This window comes from Miscanthus floridulus, chromosome 11, assembly GCF_019320115.1.
Source record: "Miscanthus floridulus cultivar M001 chromosome 11, ASM1932011v1, whole genome shotgun sequence".
Classification (NCBI taxonomy): Eukaryota; Viridiplantae; Streptophyta; class Magnoliopsida; order Poales; family Poaceae; genus Miscanthus; species Miscanthus floridulus.
Window position 1 is genome coordinate 67,243,216 of NC_089590.1, and position 20,414 is coordinate 67,263,629.

Sequence of the window (20,414 nt, forward strand, 5' to 3'; positions counted from 1 at the left end):
TTCTAAGGCCTGTCTGAACTTCCGATGTAACCAACTTTCAAAACTCACCCAAGGTGCCCGTGCTGTGTTCAAGTTTCTCTCAATAGCTTTTAATTAGGTACTTTAGCACTCTACCTCCCTCAGACCAACGTGATTTCCATCCCTCTTTGTAGTGCCGTGTTTCCTAAACTCAAATTCAAAATATAAAACAAATTTAAACCACTTTGAGTCCAAAAACTTTCCAACCAACGAATTGAAGGGGTACCAGTTACCACATCCTTGAAATCATCTTTTAATTATTTCATGGAAATAAGAACTGCAATATACTTATAAACATGTTAGTTCCTAAATGGGATGCCATTATTACACCAAAACCCACGACGTAGGCAAATGCATAGTAATTTAGATGCAAGATTAGGGTTACTTTTTGTATTTTTTTATAATGGTAGAGATGGATAATTATCTATCAAATTAAAGGCTAGATGTTTCTGATTATTGTAAGAGTTTTAGAATTTATCTTTATTTCCTGGTGTGCCTGGTGATGTGGTGCCTCCGTTAGAGCCTCTAATTAATAATAGTAAGATATTTTGTTTTTCAAATTTGATACTTGAAATTTGCATTGTCTTGACAAAATAGTACCCGATATTTCGGTAACTGAAATTTTGGGTCCGGATTCGAGTATTCCCAAACTAACTGAAATCAACAAAAGCATATAAATATTTAGAAGAAGTAGAACTATAGAAGTCAAAGCAATATAAACAATAGCTCTTAGTAGTATTTTAGAACAAAAAACACGAGCATTAAACACATAGATAAATGTGTCCCAATGACGTCACACTTAATTAATATTAGAAAATGCAGTTTTAATCAAATCACATATAGTACATATAAGCTTCTACTCCTTCAATTGCAAATCATAAGTCATCCTAATTTTCTTGGACAGCCAAAACATATCAAATTTGACCAAATTCATATAATATAATAAAATAATAATATTTATGATACCAACTAAGTATCATTAGATTTTTTCATAAATTATATTTTTATTGTAGACCTATTTAATGTCATAAATCTTTATAATTTTTTCTATAATTTTGGTCAAACTTGATATATTTTGACTTTCCAACAAATTTGAATGACTTATAATTTTGAATGGAGTGAGTACTATTTTGGGTAAAACAGGTACTACGACGTAATACCCGAATTAGACGAACTAAAGTCGAGTTTTTAAACTTAGGGCGTGTTTGGGACTGCTCCGCTCCACGTTTTTCAGCTCCGCTCCACGTTTTTTAGCCAAACGGTTTTAGCTCCACGTACTCTGCTCCAGGAAAAATAGTGGAGTTGTGAGAGCACCTAAAGGGGTACTCCACAAACTCCAGTTTTTTGTGGAGCTGCTCCACAGTAGAGTTTATGGAGCAGAGTTTGTGGAGCAGTCCCAAACACCCCCTTACTATCCGAAGCAGCAATCAGGTACTTTGAGTTCGGCTATTTTGAATTCGGATCTGGGTTCGAATTTCGGTTAACGGGGTTTATACCCCCGCGACCGGGCGCAGTGCATAAGTGCATTGTTGGTCGTGTGACTAGGACGTACGGACGGCGTAACGGCGAGCCGCGCCGCATCACATACCAACCTTTGACAACACTATCCCACTGCCGATGTCACCTTGCCCAACCTCCGAATTGCCGCCGGCCGGACCCACAACAGAATAGCTCAGCTCTTCGGTATCGCTTCTCTTCAGCCCGCCGCCGCCCTTCTTCAGTGCCCGCCGCCGCTTGGTCCTGAGTCCCTGGCCGATGGTGATTGGAGTCTGTATGTACGTCTGCTCTCAAGTCCGCACAGCCTAACAACCCACGCTGCACAACACCAGCGCCAGTCTCGGTGGTCCGCACAGGCACAGCCTTCCAACACGCGGCCTGGGGGCTCGATAGAAACGTAGGTTTTCTTCGTATATATCTAGGTAGGCAGCCAGGTTGCAGCAGCACTGTTGCATTGCACCGGACGAGACAGGCCCAGGTGCTACTTCAGGCTACCAAACACAGCAAAAACCAAATGATGTTGTGTCGGGTTGATACGAGCTACCAATCACGCCTTAGGCTGCCCGCCGTCATGGCGCGTCTCTTCTTCTTCGTCCTCCTCTTTCCCCTCCTCTACTCCTCCGTCACCGGGCTCAGGCGCAGCGACTTCCCGCCGTCCTTCCTCTTCGGCGCCCGCATGTAGTCTGCATTGTTTATTGACTCGATTAAGCTGCGTGCCGTCATCATTTTTTTCATTATAATTAACTTGCAAACTGGGGGTGGAGGAAGCCAACTAGCCAAGGTTCCTTGACCGGCTAGTCGCTCTGCTATGGCCTTGTGTATTTGTGTCTCAGTCACCGTCTACCGTTTCCCCTTTCACTACTTATTTATTACTCAATGAACTGTAGCTCTCCCCCTAAACCTTTCAATTTTTGTTTTGCCCGTGTTTAGTTGCCAGGCCAAATTTCAAAAAAGTGCTACAGTACCCATCGTAACATCCCTCACAACCTCCACATTCTCCCTATTCGCCCGCCTAAAAAGCAGCAGGCTGTCGTCCGCAAAGAGTAGATGACTCACTATCGGAGCCGATAGACGGAGCCACCCTTATACCCATGAGATCTGATAACTGAATTCTTGAATTTAAGAGGCACGAAAGGCCCTCTGCTGCCAACAAGAAGAGATAGGGGGAAATTGGATCCCCTTGACGGATGCCTCTGTACGGCTTAAAGATGTCCATCTTCTGGCCATTGAACAACACTGAGAACGATACTGAACTAATCAGCCTCATAATCATCTCTACCCATGGCGTGTGAAATCCCAGCTTGATCGTAATTTTCTGCAAGGAGTCCCACTCCAATCTGTCACATGCCTTCTTCATGGACAGCTTCAGAGCACAAAATCTATTTTCTCGCGCCCTCTTCTTCTTCATAAAGTGCAGGTACTCATAAGCTGTAACGATATTATCCATAATCAACCGGCTTGGCACAAAGGCTGATTGTTCCTCGGAGATAATCTCAGGCAAAATGCATTGCAACCTGTTTGACACAGTCTTTGATGCAATTTGGTAAACCACGTTACATAGGTTGATCGGCCAGAATTGTCCAAGTTCCTCTGGTATCATTAATCAAGGCCGGATCATGCTCACCGTTCAAAACCCGTAGCACCACCGTAGCCACTTCCTCCCCACGGTTATTCCAATGGTGCTAGAAAAAATGTGCCGGGAATCCATCAGGTCCTGGTGCCGTGGTCGGAAACATCTAAAACAATGCAGACTTAATTTCATCAGTGCTAAAAGGTTTAAGGAGCACATCATTCATATCCCCGGTGACTTTAACAGGCACCGTATTCAGCAGCTAATACATATCTTCTGTCCCCTCCAACGTGTACAAATTCCTATAGAACGTCGTCGTGAGGGTAGCCATCTCCTCCTCAACCTCAGCAAGCTTCCATCGTCCTATTTTAACTTGCTAATTCGGTTTCGCTTCTTCTGTTGGTTGGCTCTCAAATGAAAGAACTTTCTGTTCCTATTGCCTTCAGTAAGCCAAGTGATCTATGAGTGCTGTTTCACATGATCTCTTTTCTATAATTTAGCTCCATGATCCTGTCCACTATCTTGATCTCCTCATGGGAAGGACCTGTCCGTATGGGCTCAGAGCGAAGGTGCTCGAGCTTTGCGTTCAATTTCTTGAGCTCCCGCGTCACACTGCCAAAAGATTGGTTATCCCAGCCCCTCAAGAAATTCGACACAGCCCCAAGCTTCCTATGCAAACCCTCCATAGTCGTTGCACGCGGCTGATTCTCCCACGATTGTGCAAGCACACCCCGAAAATCCGCATGTCTCTCCCAAATTAGCTCATATCGGAATCCCATCAAAGTTCAATCGGACCATGATCCGATGCCGCCGATGTAGTAAGGTGACGTACATGCGCCAGCAGAAACCGAGCGCTCCAGTCAGCACACGCCAGCGCCCGATCCAGCCGAACACAGCAGTAAGAGCCACCAACTGCCTTCTTCTCATAAGTCTGTCTACGTCCTTCGAACCCAAAGTCCACCGGTCCGCAAACATCCACCATCTCTCAAAAACCAGCGATCTGGCTATGGCTTCGCTCCTGCACTCCATCATGTTCCGACTGGAGGAGTACTTAATTGAAATCACTGATGCACAACAATGGAAGATAAGAAGCCTTGATGAACTTCAACATCTCCCATGTCTTGTGGCGTTCCGCATAGTGCGCCTCACCATAGACACACGTCAAACGCCATGTCTCACCCCCACTCTCTGTAATGATAGTATCAATGTGATACTGAGAGTAAGGTAACAATTCAACCCTGGTATTATTCTTCCAAAAAATGCCAAGGGCACCACTGCGCCCTGAACTACCACTACTACAGGAATTTTATTGGAGGCGGGCAAAATAGATTAACCGAGGCGGGCATCCCATCCGCCTCGGTCAAAAGGTCGCGATAAATCAAACCTTAACCGAGGCGGTCCAAATGCCCGCCTCGATTAATCACATAAAAAAGAAAAAAAAAGCCCGCAACCCAGCCCTAACTGGGCCTGGATCTGGGCTTTCCGTGCGCCACCATCGTCGGATCCGCCCTCGCCGGGGCCGGATCCGGCCTCCCCATGTGCCGGCCGAGTTCGAGGGAGAGGGAGCTCCACCGTCGCAGGATCCGCCCGCGTCGCGGACGGATCCGGCCTCCCCATGCGCCACCTTCGCTAGATCGCCCTGCGCCGGGGCTGGATCCGGCCTCCCCGTGCGCCAAGCGAGCTCGAGGGGGAGGGAGCGCCACCGTTGCCAAATCCGGCTGCTCCACCACCAGATCCGCTCGCTGCTCCACCACCGGCACCGTCGCAGAGGAGATCGAAGGGCATGGGGATGAGGGACGCCGTCGCGGAGGAGGGGCGAGGCCGGGTAGCTGCGCCCACGAGACCGTGCCGTCGGGACGCCGTGCCCCCGTGGCCGCCGCACCCGCGAACTCCTACGCCCGGCCTCCAGATCCGCTTGGGTGAGGGAGACGGAGAGGGAGTGGGAGGCACGGGAGAGGGAGGGAAAGGGAGAGGGAGGGAGAGACGCCGCTGAGAAGGAGTGGGATAGACGCCGCTGAGAGGGAGAGGCGCCACTCGGAGCTCGGGCGTTGTGTGTGAGAGAGAGATGAGTGAGGGAGTGGGCTAGGGTTTCATCTCGTGTATATATATACTGTAACGTTGTTGTTGGGCCAAGATGGGCTAAGATGGAGAGGGAGTAGGCTCGGGAATACTAACCGAGGCGGACCTTCCAAAAATGAGGGTATTTTTGGAGGTGGACCTCATATAAGGCCTCCGTAAATCGATTTTGCGAGGCGGTTGATTGTAACCGCCTCGGTTAATAAAAAATGACCGCCTCGGTTAATCCTAAGCATTAACCGAGGCGGTTCAAATACCTACCCTCCTTCGAGCCCCTTTGCAAAACCCCTCGGTTAAGTTTTATTGTAGTGGTGTACTTACGGCGAAAGCATTGTCGAAACCTAGGGTACCTTTCAAACCTTCCACGCATGCTCGATCAACTGGTGTTTCCACTATGTAGAGCACGGTAGGGGCAACTTTCTTCACGAGCTCGCGAGGCTCCTTCACTGTCGCAGCGTTGCCCAAACCGCGGCAGTTCTAGCTGAGGCAACTCATTAGTTAGGCGGGCTCCCTCCTTGGAGTCAGCCGAAGAAAGAACTGCACCGTTGCTACCTTACACTTTGCCTTCTTCTTCTCATCCTACAACTTCGTCCTCGAAGCTTCCGCTGTCGCCGTCAAAATTGGCTTCTCCAAGTCCCAAACCCACGTCCCGTCCCACCAAGGCCGGGCAACTGCGCACAGGGCCCTTATAAGCCCGAGCGGGAGAGAGACAGGAGGGTTGCGTAGGGGGAGCCGACGTCAAAATCCTCTGCCGCCGCAGCGTCGCCGGCGGAGTCACCCAGCCCGCCTCGTGCGGTCGTACGATCCGATCTGCTTGCACCAAGTTACTACACAGGGGCGGGTGGCATAGATACGATCCGATCTTCATCTAAGCTCACGACACCAGGACACCGCGCGTCGGATCGCGACGTCCCGTCGTTGTCGTCGCTCCCTGGGCTGCCAGTTCCCGATCCCTTGAGCTACGTGAGCGAGTACTGCACGACGAGGTCACCAAGGGGCGGCCGCAATGTGCTGCAGTCGCTCCCTGCACTGCAGGTTGCCGGTTTGTGAATTGTGATACGCGAGCACCGCCGCCGGCCTGGCACGCGGCAACCACCGCCTCCGGCAAGGAACGCGACCGACTCACGGCCACCACCGCTGCCGCCGCCACGTCTTGCTGCGAAGCCACGACGGGCTCTGGCCTCGGCCATCGCAAGCCGTAGTCGAGCCAGCACCACCGCGGCGTGCACTAGGCCCGCGCCAGCACCACGGAACTCTAGCCTGCGACGCCCGCATGTGCAGTTGCGCTGGCCGCAGCTGCCGCACACCCGTCGCCGCCCGCCTACGCAACCGCAGCACCACGCTTGCCACCCCGCTCACCGCGTGCGTAGTCATGACCCATGCCGACCACCCACTCGCCGCACGTGACGGACGTCGCCCATGCGTTTTTGGGAGGTAACGAGAAGCTGACCAGATGGGTCTCACCCAACTAGGACCATTTTGTGCTGAAATCCTGAAACCCAACCAAAATCACTGCTGCTAGACTCGATTCAGGAGGTGCCTGTCCCCGCTATAAACGTGCGCTTTGAAAATCACAGACGTCGCTTGATTTTGTTGCATGTCTTAAGCCCCTTTGGCACGGCTCATCCAAAATGGCTTCACCGGTGAAGCCAAAGCCGGTGAAGCCAGAAAAACTGGCTTTTCCCGGCTTCTAGTCATTTTAACCCTGGCTTACAAAACGGATTCACGCTACAGTGCCTCGATTTGCGTAAAATAGATGAAGCCGAAGCCGGCATAAGCCGTGCCAAAGAAGCCCTTAGTCTTGGCTATTAACCAAAAATCAGGATGGATTATCGATGGAAGCAATGGCGACATGGCCGTTGACCATTATCATCGATACAAGGTAAGCATCTTACAAACATGCAGATATTTTTATCAGTGCTCATGCATTTTTTTTAACCCTGCATAAATCAGTAAGATGAAGAGGCCGGCCGTACCCTCCAAAAAATAGAATCTCATTCAAAGTCACACTGGCAGGAGGACATAGAAATGATGCATTCGCTTGGCCTCGACTCCTACAGATTCTCATTGTCTTGGTCGAGAATACTTCCAAGTGATCTCATTCTCAGAATCTCTCCCAGCTCGACAACACACACGGAATCCTTCCATAGTACCAGTGTATAACAAAAATTATATGCTTATACCTTTCAAATATCCCTGGTCAGAGGGTCGCTTCGGAGGTGTTAATATGGAAGGCGTTAAATTCTACAATGGCCTGCTAGGAAAAGGTATGAATTCTTTGTTCTGTTATTATAAACTAGTCCAACACGCGTGCCATCGCGCGCGCCGGCAAATCACGCGCCTAGGTCTGGCATATAAAATTGAAGGTCATACAGATTATGTTAGAACCCATGGCGCGTCTAATCTTCATCATGAACAATAATCATGTAATCTGACACGATTGCTGTAAAAATTTGCATACCTGTGTGGGGCTGGATGGGATCAAACCCATTTTCTCTGCAATACTCAACCTCTTTTTCGCATAGTCATAATAGGTCTTGAGCCTTGGAACCTGCAAAGGAAGTTAGCTTCTAGATAAGTGAAGTCAAGCGAATATTTGGAACACATTGAATAAAAAACAGAATAAAGGTACATACAAATGTGGAAGAAAAAAAAGAGGCAACTAAATGTTTTTTTTTACAACGTCCATGATCAACCAATAAGCTTCACTCTCTGCAAGCTACACACAGAGAAAAATTGCTCGGGGGAAAGGACAATCCCATGTCACACTAAATATCCAAAAAACAATGAAAAAAGGCAGAGCTGATTTGACTCTCGAAATCTTGTGTGTACTACTGTAAATAATGATATAGCATTACCTCAAAAAGATTAATCTGAGCATCAACATCAACTGGCAGATTTTCTAAAAGCTAGAGAACTCCTCTCCTAAATTCTGTGAGTTTACCTAAGACAATTAACTGCATGAGGCAAACAGAGACATCACATACCGATCTTATGAATAGAATTGTCGTAAAGAGAAAACGAATGTTTACATTTTGAACAACAAAAGACAATATAAATGCCAGTGCACTAAAAAACAGGAAAAAATATAGCTTGACAAAGTGTACCTTGATAATGACTCAACCAGCGTCAACACACAATCACTGCAAATGACATGAGCCTATAGCAAGGACTCTCATCATGATTCTATATTGAGTCAAACATCTTTTTTGGTTGCATCTAATGCTGGCTAGCCAGATTAGGCGTACAAAGAAGCAGTTATTTCCTGTAAAATATAGGCAGTAAGATGTAGACCTAAATCGATAAGGCGATCACTTTGCTAAAAGGCACCACAGGCAGCAAGGCATAAGCCTATATCGCTAAGCTGATCGATTTTTAGAAGCTATTATTACAAAGCAAAGCAAACCATGAGGCACTACATTGCTGCTGCAACTTATATACATACAAACGGCATAGCAACTAATATTAGCTTAGTGGTACTCCAAAAAAATATAGAGATAATTCTTGATGGTGCCACAATGTTATCTGGCGAGTTGATCTACCACTTATCTTTTCATAAAATCACATGATCCACATATGAACACACCTATGAGAGATAGAACTCACCTATGCAGCACATGATCCACATATGAACACACAAGAAGTTCAGGCCAGCACCAGCTCTTATATGAGAAGCTGACGCTAAAAGCACAGGCTTTGGAAACACCTCCTACTGGTGACGGCATATAATTAAAGGCGCACAATAGGATCAGTCTAGGATTGAATTTAGACATGTGAAACTAACAGAGATCATTATCCATGAAAATAGGACAAGGTTTTATTTGAGGGCTGAGCAAATTCAGGCAGTGTGGGAAGGGGGCTGAGCAAAAATCCCCTTTATCTCCTTTTCTACCTTGCCGGCCATCGGTGGAGCCCATGCAGCCGGATCCAGTGGAGACGGGGAGGCCTCACGCTGGATCCGCCTGCTCGGCGCAGATCCACAGCCTCCGTTGCCGGCGCGAGGTCCACGCCGTGCTCCAGCTTCGCGAGCGGCCGCTTCAAATCCACCACCGAGTTTGCTGACATGACCTCCCCGGCGTCATCGACGGCCAGCACGGAGGTCCCTCTGCCGCCAGAGCCGGCCGTCGCGTCAGGGCCTCAGCTGGCTGCCCGTGCGGCCGTGGGGACGACCGGCGACGGAGGGGCCAAACCCTAGGCCGCGCGACCCGCTGCCTTGCGTCGCGAGGAGGAAGCAACTTGGTGGTGGTGGTGGTGGTGTTGGAGGAGGAGGAGGAGGAGGAGGAGGAGGAGCATGGCGGCGGCCGCGCGGAGGGTCGGCCACCGTCGCGGCATCGCGCTGCAGTTCCGGCAGGGGCTCGCGCGGTGAGGCGGCAGCGTTGACCCGCCCGGCATGCGGTGACGCGAGGGGAGGAGGAGGAGGAGGAGGAGGAGGAGGAGGAGGGCGTCGCCGTGTCGGGAGGGAGAGAGGAAGGGCTGGAAGAGGGGGCACCGAGCGTCGCGGAGAGGTCGAGGGAGACGGTACGACGGGAGGCTTCAAGTGGCAACGGACGCGGTGGGAGTAGATATTCCAAGACGGGCGTTGTAGAAGACGGCGGGAGCAACCAGGACCGTTGATCTAAGAATCCAACGGCTGAATTAATCAGGGTGACGTGGATGGTCTGAGAGCTGGCCAAACTCTCCCGGTTTGATAATAAGAGATGTGGCCAGCTACCTCCCTCCACAAATGCCACCCTGCAAAACAAGCAAGCCTTTCAGTTCAGTCTCTTTCATCTGGGCCTGGCATTTGATACGCTTGGAGCAGGGATACAGCCATTTGTGACGATCAACCACTATGACATACCCCAGGAACTCCAAGAATGATATGGCTCCTGGTTGAGCCCAGAGATTCAGTAAGCCCATATTATAGCTTTATCTACGAAGACGCAGTAAGCTCATATGTGGTTGTTTCTGCATTTCTGTTCAGGGACGACTTCACCTACTTTGCTGAGCTTTGCTTCAAGATGTTTGGTGACCGAGTAAAGCACTGGGTTACATTCAATGAGCCAAATATTATGGTAAAGTTCGCATACTTCGTCGGGGTATTTCCACCCAACCACTGTTCCGAGCCATATGGCACTACCGGATACACGAGGTTTGCCGAGTGCCAGGGGCACTCGGCAGAGTTCAAAAAACACTCGGCAAACCCTGTATCGGCAAACGTTTGCTGAGTGTTTTTTGTCGGGCACTTGCCGAGTGCCCAAAAAACACTCGGCAAACTTTTTTTCCAAAAAAAATAAAAAAAAAAGACACGCCGACACCACGCCCGCACCACCAGCATCGCCGCCGCCACCACCATCCGCGCCGCCATCCCCTCCGCCGCCTGGGGTGCACCGGATCTGGAGCTCAAGGTGGCGGAGCTCGCCAGATCCGCCACCCGCCCGCCGGATCTAGAGCTCGAGGTGGTGGAGCTCGCCGGATCCACGCTGCCAGGCCGGATGGAACTCGTCGGAGGGAGAGAGGAGAGAGGGCGCGCCGGAGATGACGTACAGCTGAGGTGGAGGAGCGCCACATCGCCGGCCCGACGCCGGTGGAGGTGCGCCGCCACCTCGCTCGCGCCTGCCGGATCCGGGCTGCTCCTCGCTGGGGCACGCCAGATCCACCGTCGGAGCGACGCCGGAGCAGACCTCTGCCCCGCTCGCCGGCTGCCGCCTCCATCCCGAGAGAGAGAGGAGAGAGGGCACAGGCTCGGCGGCGCCGAAGATCCGCCGGGAGGGAGGAGGAGAGAGAGGGCGTGGGCGGTTCTGGGGAGGGGGGAGGAGAGAGAGGGCGCGGGCGGTTCTGGCGAGGGAGGAGGAGAGAGAGGGGGGGGCGGTTCTGGGGAGGGAGGAGGAAAGAGAGGGCGCGGAGGAGGAGAGAGAGGGCGCGGACGGTTCTGGCGAGGGAGGAGGAGAGAGTGCACGGAGGAGAAGAGAGAGGGCGCGAGCGGTTCTGGCGAGGGAGGAGGAGAGAGGGCACGGGCGCGGCGTTAATTAAGTTAGTTTTTTTATTTGCCAAGTGTCCTAATCTGAGCACTCGGCAAAGTTTTTTTCATTTTTTTTCTTCTTATTTTTTCCCAGAAAAAATGTTTAATTTCTTTGCCGAGTATAAAAAATAAAACACTCGGCAAACCCTCTCTTTGCCGAGTGTTTTTTTTTTTACACTCGGCAAACCTCCTCTTTGCCGAGTGTTTTTAGCGCAGCACTCGGCAAAGAACTTTTTCGCCGAGTGTCCAAGGGAAAACACTCGGCAAACCTATGAACACTCGCAAATTTGACGTTTCCGGTAGTGTGGGAAATGCGATTCTGGGAATTCATCAACTGAGCCCTACATTGCAGCGCATAACATGATATTAGCTCATGCAAAGACGGTCAACATCTACAGAAATAATTACATGGTACAACAGACACATTTGGATCAAAAGGGAGTGGGGACTAACCATGTGCTTGCTCTTAAATCCTCATGGAAATTGTATAAGTTGTTTTCCTTGTTCTCCATCCTTCTCAGGCCAAGCAAGGTGGCTCTGTTGGAATTTCACTACATATGAAATGGTATGAACCACTGAGGAATATCACAGAGGACCACTTGGCAATAAGCCGAGCTCGGTCTTTCGAAGATCAATGGTATCCGTTGACTTAGTAACCTTCCATCGTACTAGTATTTTACTATTGGAACTGACTTGCGACTGAATGCTCACTTGATGATATATGCGAAAACAGGTTCCTGGATCCCTTGTTATTTGGTGACTATCCACACCAAATGCGCCAAATCTTATGTCCAAACTTGCCGAAATTCACAGAAGGAGAGAAGCAACTACTGAAAAAACAAATTGACTTCATCGGAGTAAATCACTACGAAACATTCTACGTCAAGGATTGCATATATTCTCTATGTGACTTGGACCTCTACACTTGTGAAGCTTTAGTTTCTGAATCATCAGAACGAAATGGGATACCCATTGGAAAACCGGTAAAAGTCTGCATTGTACATTGCATTATTCTATTCATCAAGAATCCTATTTCAAAATTGATTTTGCACAACCTAACACTGCTAAATTAATATCACAGACACCAGCAAACAGCTATGTGGTTTCTGTAAAGTAATCTGCTGCTCCCCTCTATACGTGCGGCAGGGACAGGCGCCGAAATGACTCCCCTGCCGCACTATAGCCACAGCAGAGGCAGGCGTCAAAGTCAACCCTGCTGTCACATCTAGTCATTGTAGCAACATGACAGCCTAGCATGTCTGTGTACTAGGATTAGATGGGTAGAGTTGTACATATAGCTTTCGGCCAACGCTAGGCTTGTGTTGTGTGTGTGTGAGTTGTTCTTAATATCTTCTTCTACCTCTAGCCATAGTGAGTGAGTGTGCTGGTAAGCTTACTGCTTACCTGTGCAAGGCAGCCGAGGGACCAACAAGTGGTATCAAAACCGTACAAGCGCCGTCGCCGGACTAACCGCTGGCGATAATGGATAGTTCGAAGATGGGCGATAGCAGCAGCGCTGCTGTGGCTGCCCAGCCACGACAGGAGGTCGTCGTGCGCACGGTGCAGGAGGTCAGCGGCACCAGTTGGCCGACACTGACTCGCACCAACTATGGCGAGTGGGCGGTGACCATGAAGGTCAAGCTCAGAGCCCGACGGCTCTGGAATGCCATTGACAAGGGCACCGACAACGAAGAAGACGACATGTCAGCGTTGGAGGCTATCATCGCTACTGTGCCAGTGGAGTACAAAGAGCCGTTGGAGGTGAAGAACTCTGCTAAGGAGGCGTGGGAGGCCATTGCGGCGATGTGCATCGGCTCCGACTGCGCAAAGAAGGCGACGGCCCAGCTGCTGAAGCAGGAGTACGCCAACCTCAAGTTCAAGGATGGTGAGTCAGTGGAGGACTTCTTCCTCTGCCTGCAGTCGCTCATCAGCAAGCTGAGGAGCCACAACGTCACCATCGACGAAGAAGAGACGGTCTCCAAGTACCTCCACTCCGTGCCGGTGAAGTACATCTAGATCGCTCTCTCCATAGAGACGATGCTGGACTTGTCCACCCTCACTATTGAGGATGTGACAGGCCATCTGCACGCGGTGGACAAGCGCATAGAGCAGGCCATAGCAACGACGGACAACACCAAGCTACTGCTGACAGAGGAGGAGTGGGCTGCCCGGATGAAGGAGAAGAAGTCCGGGGAAGCCTCCTCCAGCCGCGGTGGCGATGGCAAGCGCCACGGCAAGGCTTCTTCGAAGAAGAAGAAGAAGATCGACCCCAACGCCTGCTGGCGCTACGGGAAGACGGGCCATTAGGCAAAGGAGTACCCAAATCGCAAGCAGGAGAAGAAGGCTGAGGCTCATTTAGCGCAGGCTAATGAGGATGATGAGGCCACTCTCCTGATGGCGACGTTCTGCGCACTGCACGACGTTGAGGCCAAGGAGAAGGGAGAGGTGATGACGGTGGAAGGGCACGGCAAGGCTCTGAAGGCTGTCAACCTCGATGAACCGCATGCCTAAGTCCACCTCGGACGTGTGGGCGACGAGCAGGAGCAGCGGTGGTACCTAGACTCCGGTGCCAACAACCACATGATGGGCTCCAAGGAAGCCTTCTCTGAGCTCGACGACAACGTGATCTGCATGGTGAAGTTCGGGGATGGCTCAAGGGTGGCGATCCGAGGGTGCGGCACCATCATCTTCAGGTGCCAGAACGACGAGCACCGTGCGCTAATGGATGTATATTATATCCCGTAGCTGCGTTCAAGCATCATCAGCATTGGCCAGCTCGATGAGCGCGACAACGAGGTAGTGATCAAGGACGGTGTCCTCGGGATCAAGGACCGGGAGTAGCGGCTTCTTGCCAAGATGAAGAGGTCCCGAAACTGGTTGTACCTGCTCGACTTGAAGGTGGAGCAGCCCATCTGCTTGGCTGCACGGCACACGGAGGAGTCGTGGCTGTGGCATGCCGGTATAGCCATCTTAGCTTCGACGCTCTTGGTCGGCTGGAGAAGATGGTGACTGGGTTGCCTCATATCGAGCACGTAGGCGAGCTGTGTGACAGCTGCCTAGTCGGGAAGCAAAGAAGGTTGTCGTTCCCGAAGACGGCGAAGTACCGCGCGGCAGAGGCCCTCGAGCTGGTCTATGGTGACCTTTGCGGGCCAATCACGCCGACGACGCACGGTGGACGTAAGTACTTCATCTTGCTAGTGGATGACTGCAGCCGGTTCATGTGGCTGCAGCTTCTGACCAGCAAGACTGAGGCAGCAAAAGCGGTCAAGAAGTTCAAGGCGCGCGTGGAGGCAGAGAGCGGCAAGAAGTTGTGCGTGCTGTAGACTGATCGCGATGGCGAATTCACTTCGGTGGAGTTCGCTGCGTACTGCGCGGATCAGGGTGTGGTGTGACACCACACCACGCCGTACTCACCACAACAGAATGGCATTGTGGAGCGGTGGAACCAGACGGTGGTTGGCATGACTCGATCCATGATGAAGGCCAAAAGCATGCTAGCAAAGTTCTAGGGAGAGGCGATGACCACGGCGGTGTTCATCCTCAACCGCGCGCCCACCAAGGCCCTGAAGGGCAAGACGTCGTTCGAGGCTTGGCATAGACGCAAGCCGAATGTGTCCTTCCTTAGGACATTTGGCTGCGTCGGCCATGTGAAGAACACCAAGCCTCACCTCGGCAAGCTGGAAGACAGGAGCACGCCGATGGTGCTCCTGGGCTATGAGGAGGGCACCAAGGCGTACCGGCTCTACAACCCATGTGGAGGTAAGATGGTTGTCTCGCGCGACGTCGTGTTCGACGAGAAGGCGGCCTAGGACTGGGACAGTCTGGGCATGGGGGAAGCTGGCGGCTTCACCAGCACCTTCGTCGTCGAGCACTTGGTCATCCACGATGGTGGAGACGCTGGAGAGGAGGTGCCAACCACTACAGCAACAGAGCCGAGCACTCCTAGGGCGGTGCTGAGCACTCCAGGAGTGGTGCCGAGCACTCTAGCAGTGGTGCCGAGCGATCCTGCAGTGGAGCCGACCACTGCAGGACGAGTGCCGAATGCTCCCGTAGCGGAGCCGAGAGGTCTTGTAGTGGTGCCGACCACTCTAAGACTGGTGCCGAGCACTCCTGCAGTGGTGCCAACCATTCCATGAGTGGTGACGAGCAGTCCAAGAATAGTGCCAAGCACTGCAGACGGGGTGCCGAGCACTCCAAGTGCTGTGCCGACCACTCCGGCGAAACAGGGGACTCCATCGATGCCGATCGAGTTTGGCTCACCTCCAAGCAAAATCATCGAGTTCGTGGATGCCTTCCACGACAGTGAGGATGTGCAGTTCCGCAAGCTGGACGACATCATCGGTGGCACAGGGTCCTCAGGCCTAGCGAGTCGGCTGCTCAATGACCCAGAGCTGTTTCTCGTCAGTGTTGAGGAACCACCCACGTTCGCACTGGCCAAGCGTGATGCAAATTGGCGATGGGCAATGCTGGAGATGAAGGTGATCGAGGAAAATGAGACTTGGGAGCTCATCGATCCACCTCCAGGATGCCATCTGATCGGCCTGAAGTGGGTGTACAAGATCAAGCGGGACTGAGCGTGGCACCATTGTCAAGCACAAGGCATGTCTCGTCACCCGAGGCTTTGTCCAGCGCGAGGGCATCGACTTCGAGGAAGTCTTTGCGCCGGTAGCGCGCATGGAGTCTATCTGACTGCTACTGGCTTTGGTAGCAGAGAAGGATTGGCGTGTCCATCACCTGGACATAAAACCAGCCTTCCTTAATGTCGAGCTGACGGATACGGTCTTTGTCAGGCAACCTCTGGGTTTCATCATCAAGAGAGCAGGAGCACAGGGTGCTCTGAGTGCGCAAGGCAATCTACATGTTGTGGCAGGCCCCGCGAGCATGGAACGCCAAGCTTGACGCCACGTTGGGCGAGCTTGGGTTCACACGGTGCGCAACCGAGCACGCGCTCTACCCACGGCGACGGGGGAAGGAGGAGCTCGTCATCGATGTGTATGTGGACGACTTGATCGTCACCGGCGCGCAGTGCGGAGGACATCGACAGCTTCGAGCGCGAGATGGCGACTTGTTTTCGAATGAGCGATCTCAGGCGCGCTCTCCTACTACCTCGGCATCGAGGTGAGACAGGGAAAGGAGGCGCTCATGCTCAGTCAGAGCGCGTACGCCTCAAAGCTGTTGGAGCGGAGCAGCATGACTAAGTGCAAGTCGTGCCTGACTCTGATGGAGGAGCGGTTGAAGCTGACGAAGGGCAGTACCGCGGCGAAGGTAGATGCAACACTCTACTGGAGCATCATCGGCGGTCTGCGCTACCTAGTCCACACGAGACCAGACATTGCATTCGCCGTGGGCTACGTCAGCCGCTTAATGGAGAATCCCCGAGAGGATCACTGGGCCATGGTGAAGCGACGGTTGCGCTACATCAAGGGGACGATGGATCAGGTGATCGTCTTTCCCAAGACCAACGGAAGTGGGCTGCAGCTCACTGTGTTCAGCGATGTAGACATGGCGGGGGACATCGACGGACGGCGAAGCACCTCTGGTATGCTCGTCTTCCTCGAGTCGGCTCTAATCTCATGGCTGTCGCTGAAACAGAAGGTGGTGACGCTGTCCACGTGCGAGGCAGAGTACGTGGCGGTGGCCACAGCGGCGCGTCAAGCTGTGTGGCTGCGCCGACTGCTAGGCAAGCTGACCGATGTGGAAGCTCACCCACCAGCACTGATGTGGACAACCAGCCCGCCATCGCCCTCGCAAAGAATCCGGTTCTCCACGACCGAAGCAAGCACATCGACGTCAAGTTCCACTTCCTCAGGGACTGTCGATGGAGGGTTGTTCGTCATCGAGTTCGTCGAAACTGGTCGGCAACTTGTGGATGTCCTCACCAAGCCGCTCGTCCGTCTTCGGTTCACGGAGCTTGAAGAAGATGATCGACATGGTGGAGGTTCTAGGGTTAGCAGCAGGATTAGGGAAAGAATTGTAAAGTAATCTGCTGCTCTCCCTCTGTACGCGTGGCAGGGGCAGGCACCAAAAGGGCTCCCCTGATGCTGCACTTGTAGCCGCGGCAGGGGCAGGCACCGAAAGGCTCCCCTGCCGTAATGTAGCCACAGCAGGGGCAAGCGCTAAAGTCAGCCCTGCTGTCACATCTAGTCACTGTAACAGCATGGCAGTCTAGCATGTCTGTGTACTAGAATTAGATGGGTAGAGTTGTATATATAGCTTCCCACTGCAATTCAGTGAAGAGCAGTTCAGTTTAGCCACATCCAGAAGCAGAGCTTTTGGCCAACGCTGGGCTTGTGCTGTGTGTGAGCTAGTTCTCAATATCTTCTTCTACCTCTAGCCATAGTGAGTGAGTGTGCTGATAAACTTATTGCTTACGTGTGCTGGGCAGCCGAGCGACCAACAGCTCCAAGCTCTATGGAGACGTTAGTCATGTATTTAGAGCAGAGATATAAAAGCATACCTTTGTACATCACAGAGAATGGTGGTTTACTAGGTTTGGTAAAATATACATATTAGCTACAAAACATAAGCCATTGTACAGAACAATGATTCACTTGTATGCATCTTTATTTATAGTACACTTGTAGTACACTGGTACCATAATAATATCTGTATGGACCTCTTGATCTCCCTTTTTGGTCTTTCAGGTTATGCCCAAAAGGGCAATAGCAGCACCACAGCAGAAGAATCAATTATTGATACTGAAAGGTCAAGTTACATTCATGACTACCTCACTTACCTGAGCTTTGCAATAAGGTTGTTGCATTCCTCAATTATCTTTTCATGAAAACTGCTCCGCAGCCAGGTAATAGCAAAACTTTGCTACTTCTGTGCAGGAAAGGAGCAGATGCGAGAGATTATTTTGTGTGGTCTTTGATGGATACCTTCGAATGGAACGCTGGTTACACCGTAAAGTATGGTCTTTGCCATGTGGATTTCAAGTCACTAAAGCGAACACCAAAACTGTCTGCTAAATGGTACAGCAAGTTTATCAAGGGCTATGAACAGATAGAGATGGCCTCTGAAGAATCACCTAATCATATGGTTTCCTAGCACAGAAATACAGAATTCTCAAAGTCCATGTCTGTATTCGATTATTTGGTAAATTTCCTCATGTCCATGTATGCCAGTGTCATAAACTCTAAGCCTTTTTTTATCAAATCATGAATGATGCAAATTGTAAGCATTGAATGATGAATGATGCAAAGTGTAAGCATTGAATCCACACATCAAAGTAATCAGCAATTGCTTGCACAATCCAGTATACATACATATTGTCCCTAGAAGAATGGAAGTCCTCGATGAAACAGTACCTCTGCATATGGCATTTGATACAGAAAAGACATGAATTCATTATTTTGTTGATCAAATCATTCTTTCATAAATCTCCTCTGAAGCTTTTGCAATGAAGTCCTCATTCAAAGTTATAAATTATAGTAAATAGCGTAAATCAAGACACTAATTCTATATTGTTACCAAGGTTTCTGAAGCTGTATTTTCTTAAGAATGGCATATAACATATTACATATACCCAAACACTCTAGATGCAAAAGTTCTTCCTCAGGGTACTAAAGTGAACTAATATATATCATGCCATTCATATGAAAAATTGTACATTAGATTTTTAACTGAAATGCTAGATTTTTCACTAGCAAATATATTTGCCATCGACATATATCATGTGAAAGCCAACTAAAGCTTTTTAGCTGCAGAAAGAACTGCATCTACTTGCAGCAACAACTCTTCATTGCCACCAAGAAGGCTAGAACTATTCTGTCTGTGTGGGAGTAGCAGGGGGAGATGAAGATGACATAGGTGTAGTCTTCACAATTGTTGCTGAAGGTTCCCTTAGAGACTTTGTCCCCTTATCATCACTGACTTCCGTTGCAGCTCTCTCCTTAGCCTTTTGGGCTCTTTGTACTACTTCCTCCTATATGTATCATATATATACATAAGAGAATTCAGTAGCATGTGGCGTAGAGCCAGGGTTACAGAGAAGAAAAAAATGAAGAAATCCGAAATGGAAATTTTTCACTATATGTAACGCAGCTATCAATAATGACGCAAAACAGTTGATCTATGTGATATCTCCAAACAAACCCATCACACTTTACCTTGGGCATCTGGACTATATAGTTCCCCAAAATGAATGCAGAACCATTTCCCTTCTGCAAATTTTCAGGACATGTTTAACACTTTAACTCCACCTAACCCAGGGCACATATCTACTTCTACAATTGGTAGGCTATTACACTTACGCCCATTTTGCAGTTCAATGCTCATTCCTTGTTGAATGTCTTTCGTTTTATAAATTTTGGTATTGGAAAACTAAAATACATGTAAGTTAAACACGGATGATATCACATCATCGATATGTCATCAATTACTAAAGAGCTCATTAGGAGAATTGACATGGAAAACGAAATACTGTGAGTGCTCATCTGGAGCAAGGACCGTGTGGCGGCAGTACCTGGAACTCCTGCACCTGCTTCTGCTGCTCGGCCTGCCACTGCCCGACGACGCTGAACACCTCGCCCACCACCGACTCGACCCGCTCCGTGAGCGCCTCCGCGAAGGCCTTCCCGAGGAAGAAGGCGTCGAGGACGGCCTTGCTCTCGTTGTCATCTGCGCGACGACACCAGCAAGAGCACGGAGTAAAGCCCAAGCTCCAATCCGACTGCCCTTCTGCTCCCCACCCCACGTCAGAGAGGTTACCTGGTTTCGGCTCAGGGCGCGTGCCCCCGCCGCCGCCGCTACTCCGGGCCGCGAATCTGGGAAGCCTTCTGAGGGAAGAGGGGGACGCGCGACGAGGGGCTGAGGCGGGGAAGGGGACGCAGCAGACGGGCGAGATGGACGCAGCAGGTGGCGCCATGGTTCTCGCCTTCTCTTCTTCTTCGGGTGGGGGGGGGTGGGGGGGGGGGGGGTTGTCTCGCAGCAGTTGGGACCGTGGGAGTCGGGTGCTCCACGCCCCCGGCGGCCACTGGCGGATGCGAGGCCGAGGATTCGGGGAGAGTGAGGTCACGCACACGTCATGGGGGAGCTGGACGGTTTGGTTGGTCACGACCACCGCGCTAACGATCCACAACGGCTGAGCCCAGCCGCTGCCACGCTTCCAACAGGACTGGCTGGCCCTCGATGGCTCGACCACACGCGGCTTTAAGCGCCCAAGCGCTCGAGAAAGGCCCATGTGCCAACACCCCGAATTCTTCCGTCCGCCCTCCGCGAGGTGCGATCTCCTGCCAGCCCGCTTGAGCG

General features: G+C 51.1%; 1 protein-coding gene and 1 pseudogene across 1 annotated transcript; one reads left to right on the forward strand and one right to left on the reverse strand.

Moving 5' to 3' along the window:
• Nucleotides 1-2,086: 2,086 nt before the first annotated feature.
• Nucleotides 2,087-18,578, forward strand: LOC136492109 (probable inactive beta-glucosidase 14; annotated as a pseudogene).
• Nucleotides 18,579-18,728: 150 nt separating this feature from the next.
• Nucleotides 18,729-20,064, reverse strand: LOC136493307 (uncharacterized protein At4g13200, chloroplastic-like). Its single transcript, XM_066489378.1, has 3 exons — nucleotides 19,875-20,064; nucleotides 19,630-19,784; nucleotides 18,729-19,089 (listed from the first exon to the last, which is right to left on the reverse strand). Exons 1-3 carry the CDS (start codon nucleotides 20,029-20,031, stop codon nucleotides 18,928-18,930), a joined length of 474 nt encoding a protein of 157 aa, XP_066345475.1. The 5' UTR covers nucleotides 20,032-20,064; the 3' UTR covers nucleotides 18,729-18,927.
• Between the last annotated feature and the right edge of the window lie 350 nt (nucleotides 20,065-20,414).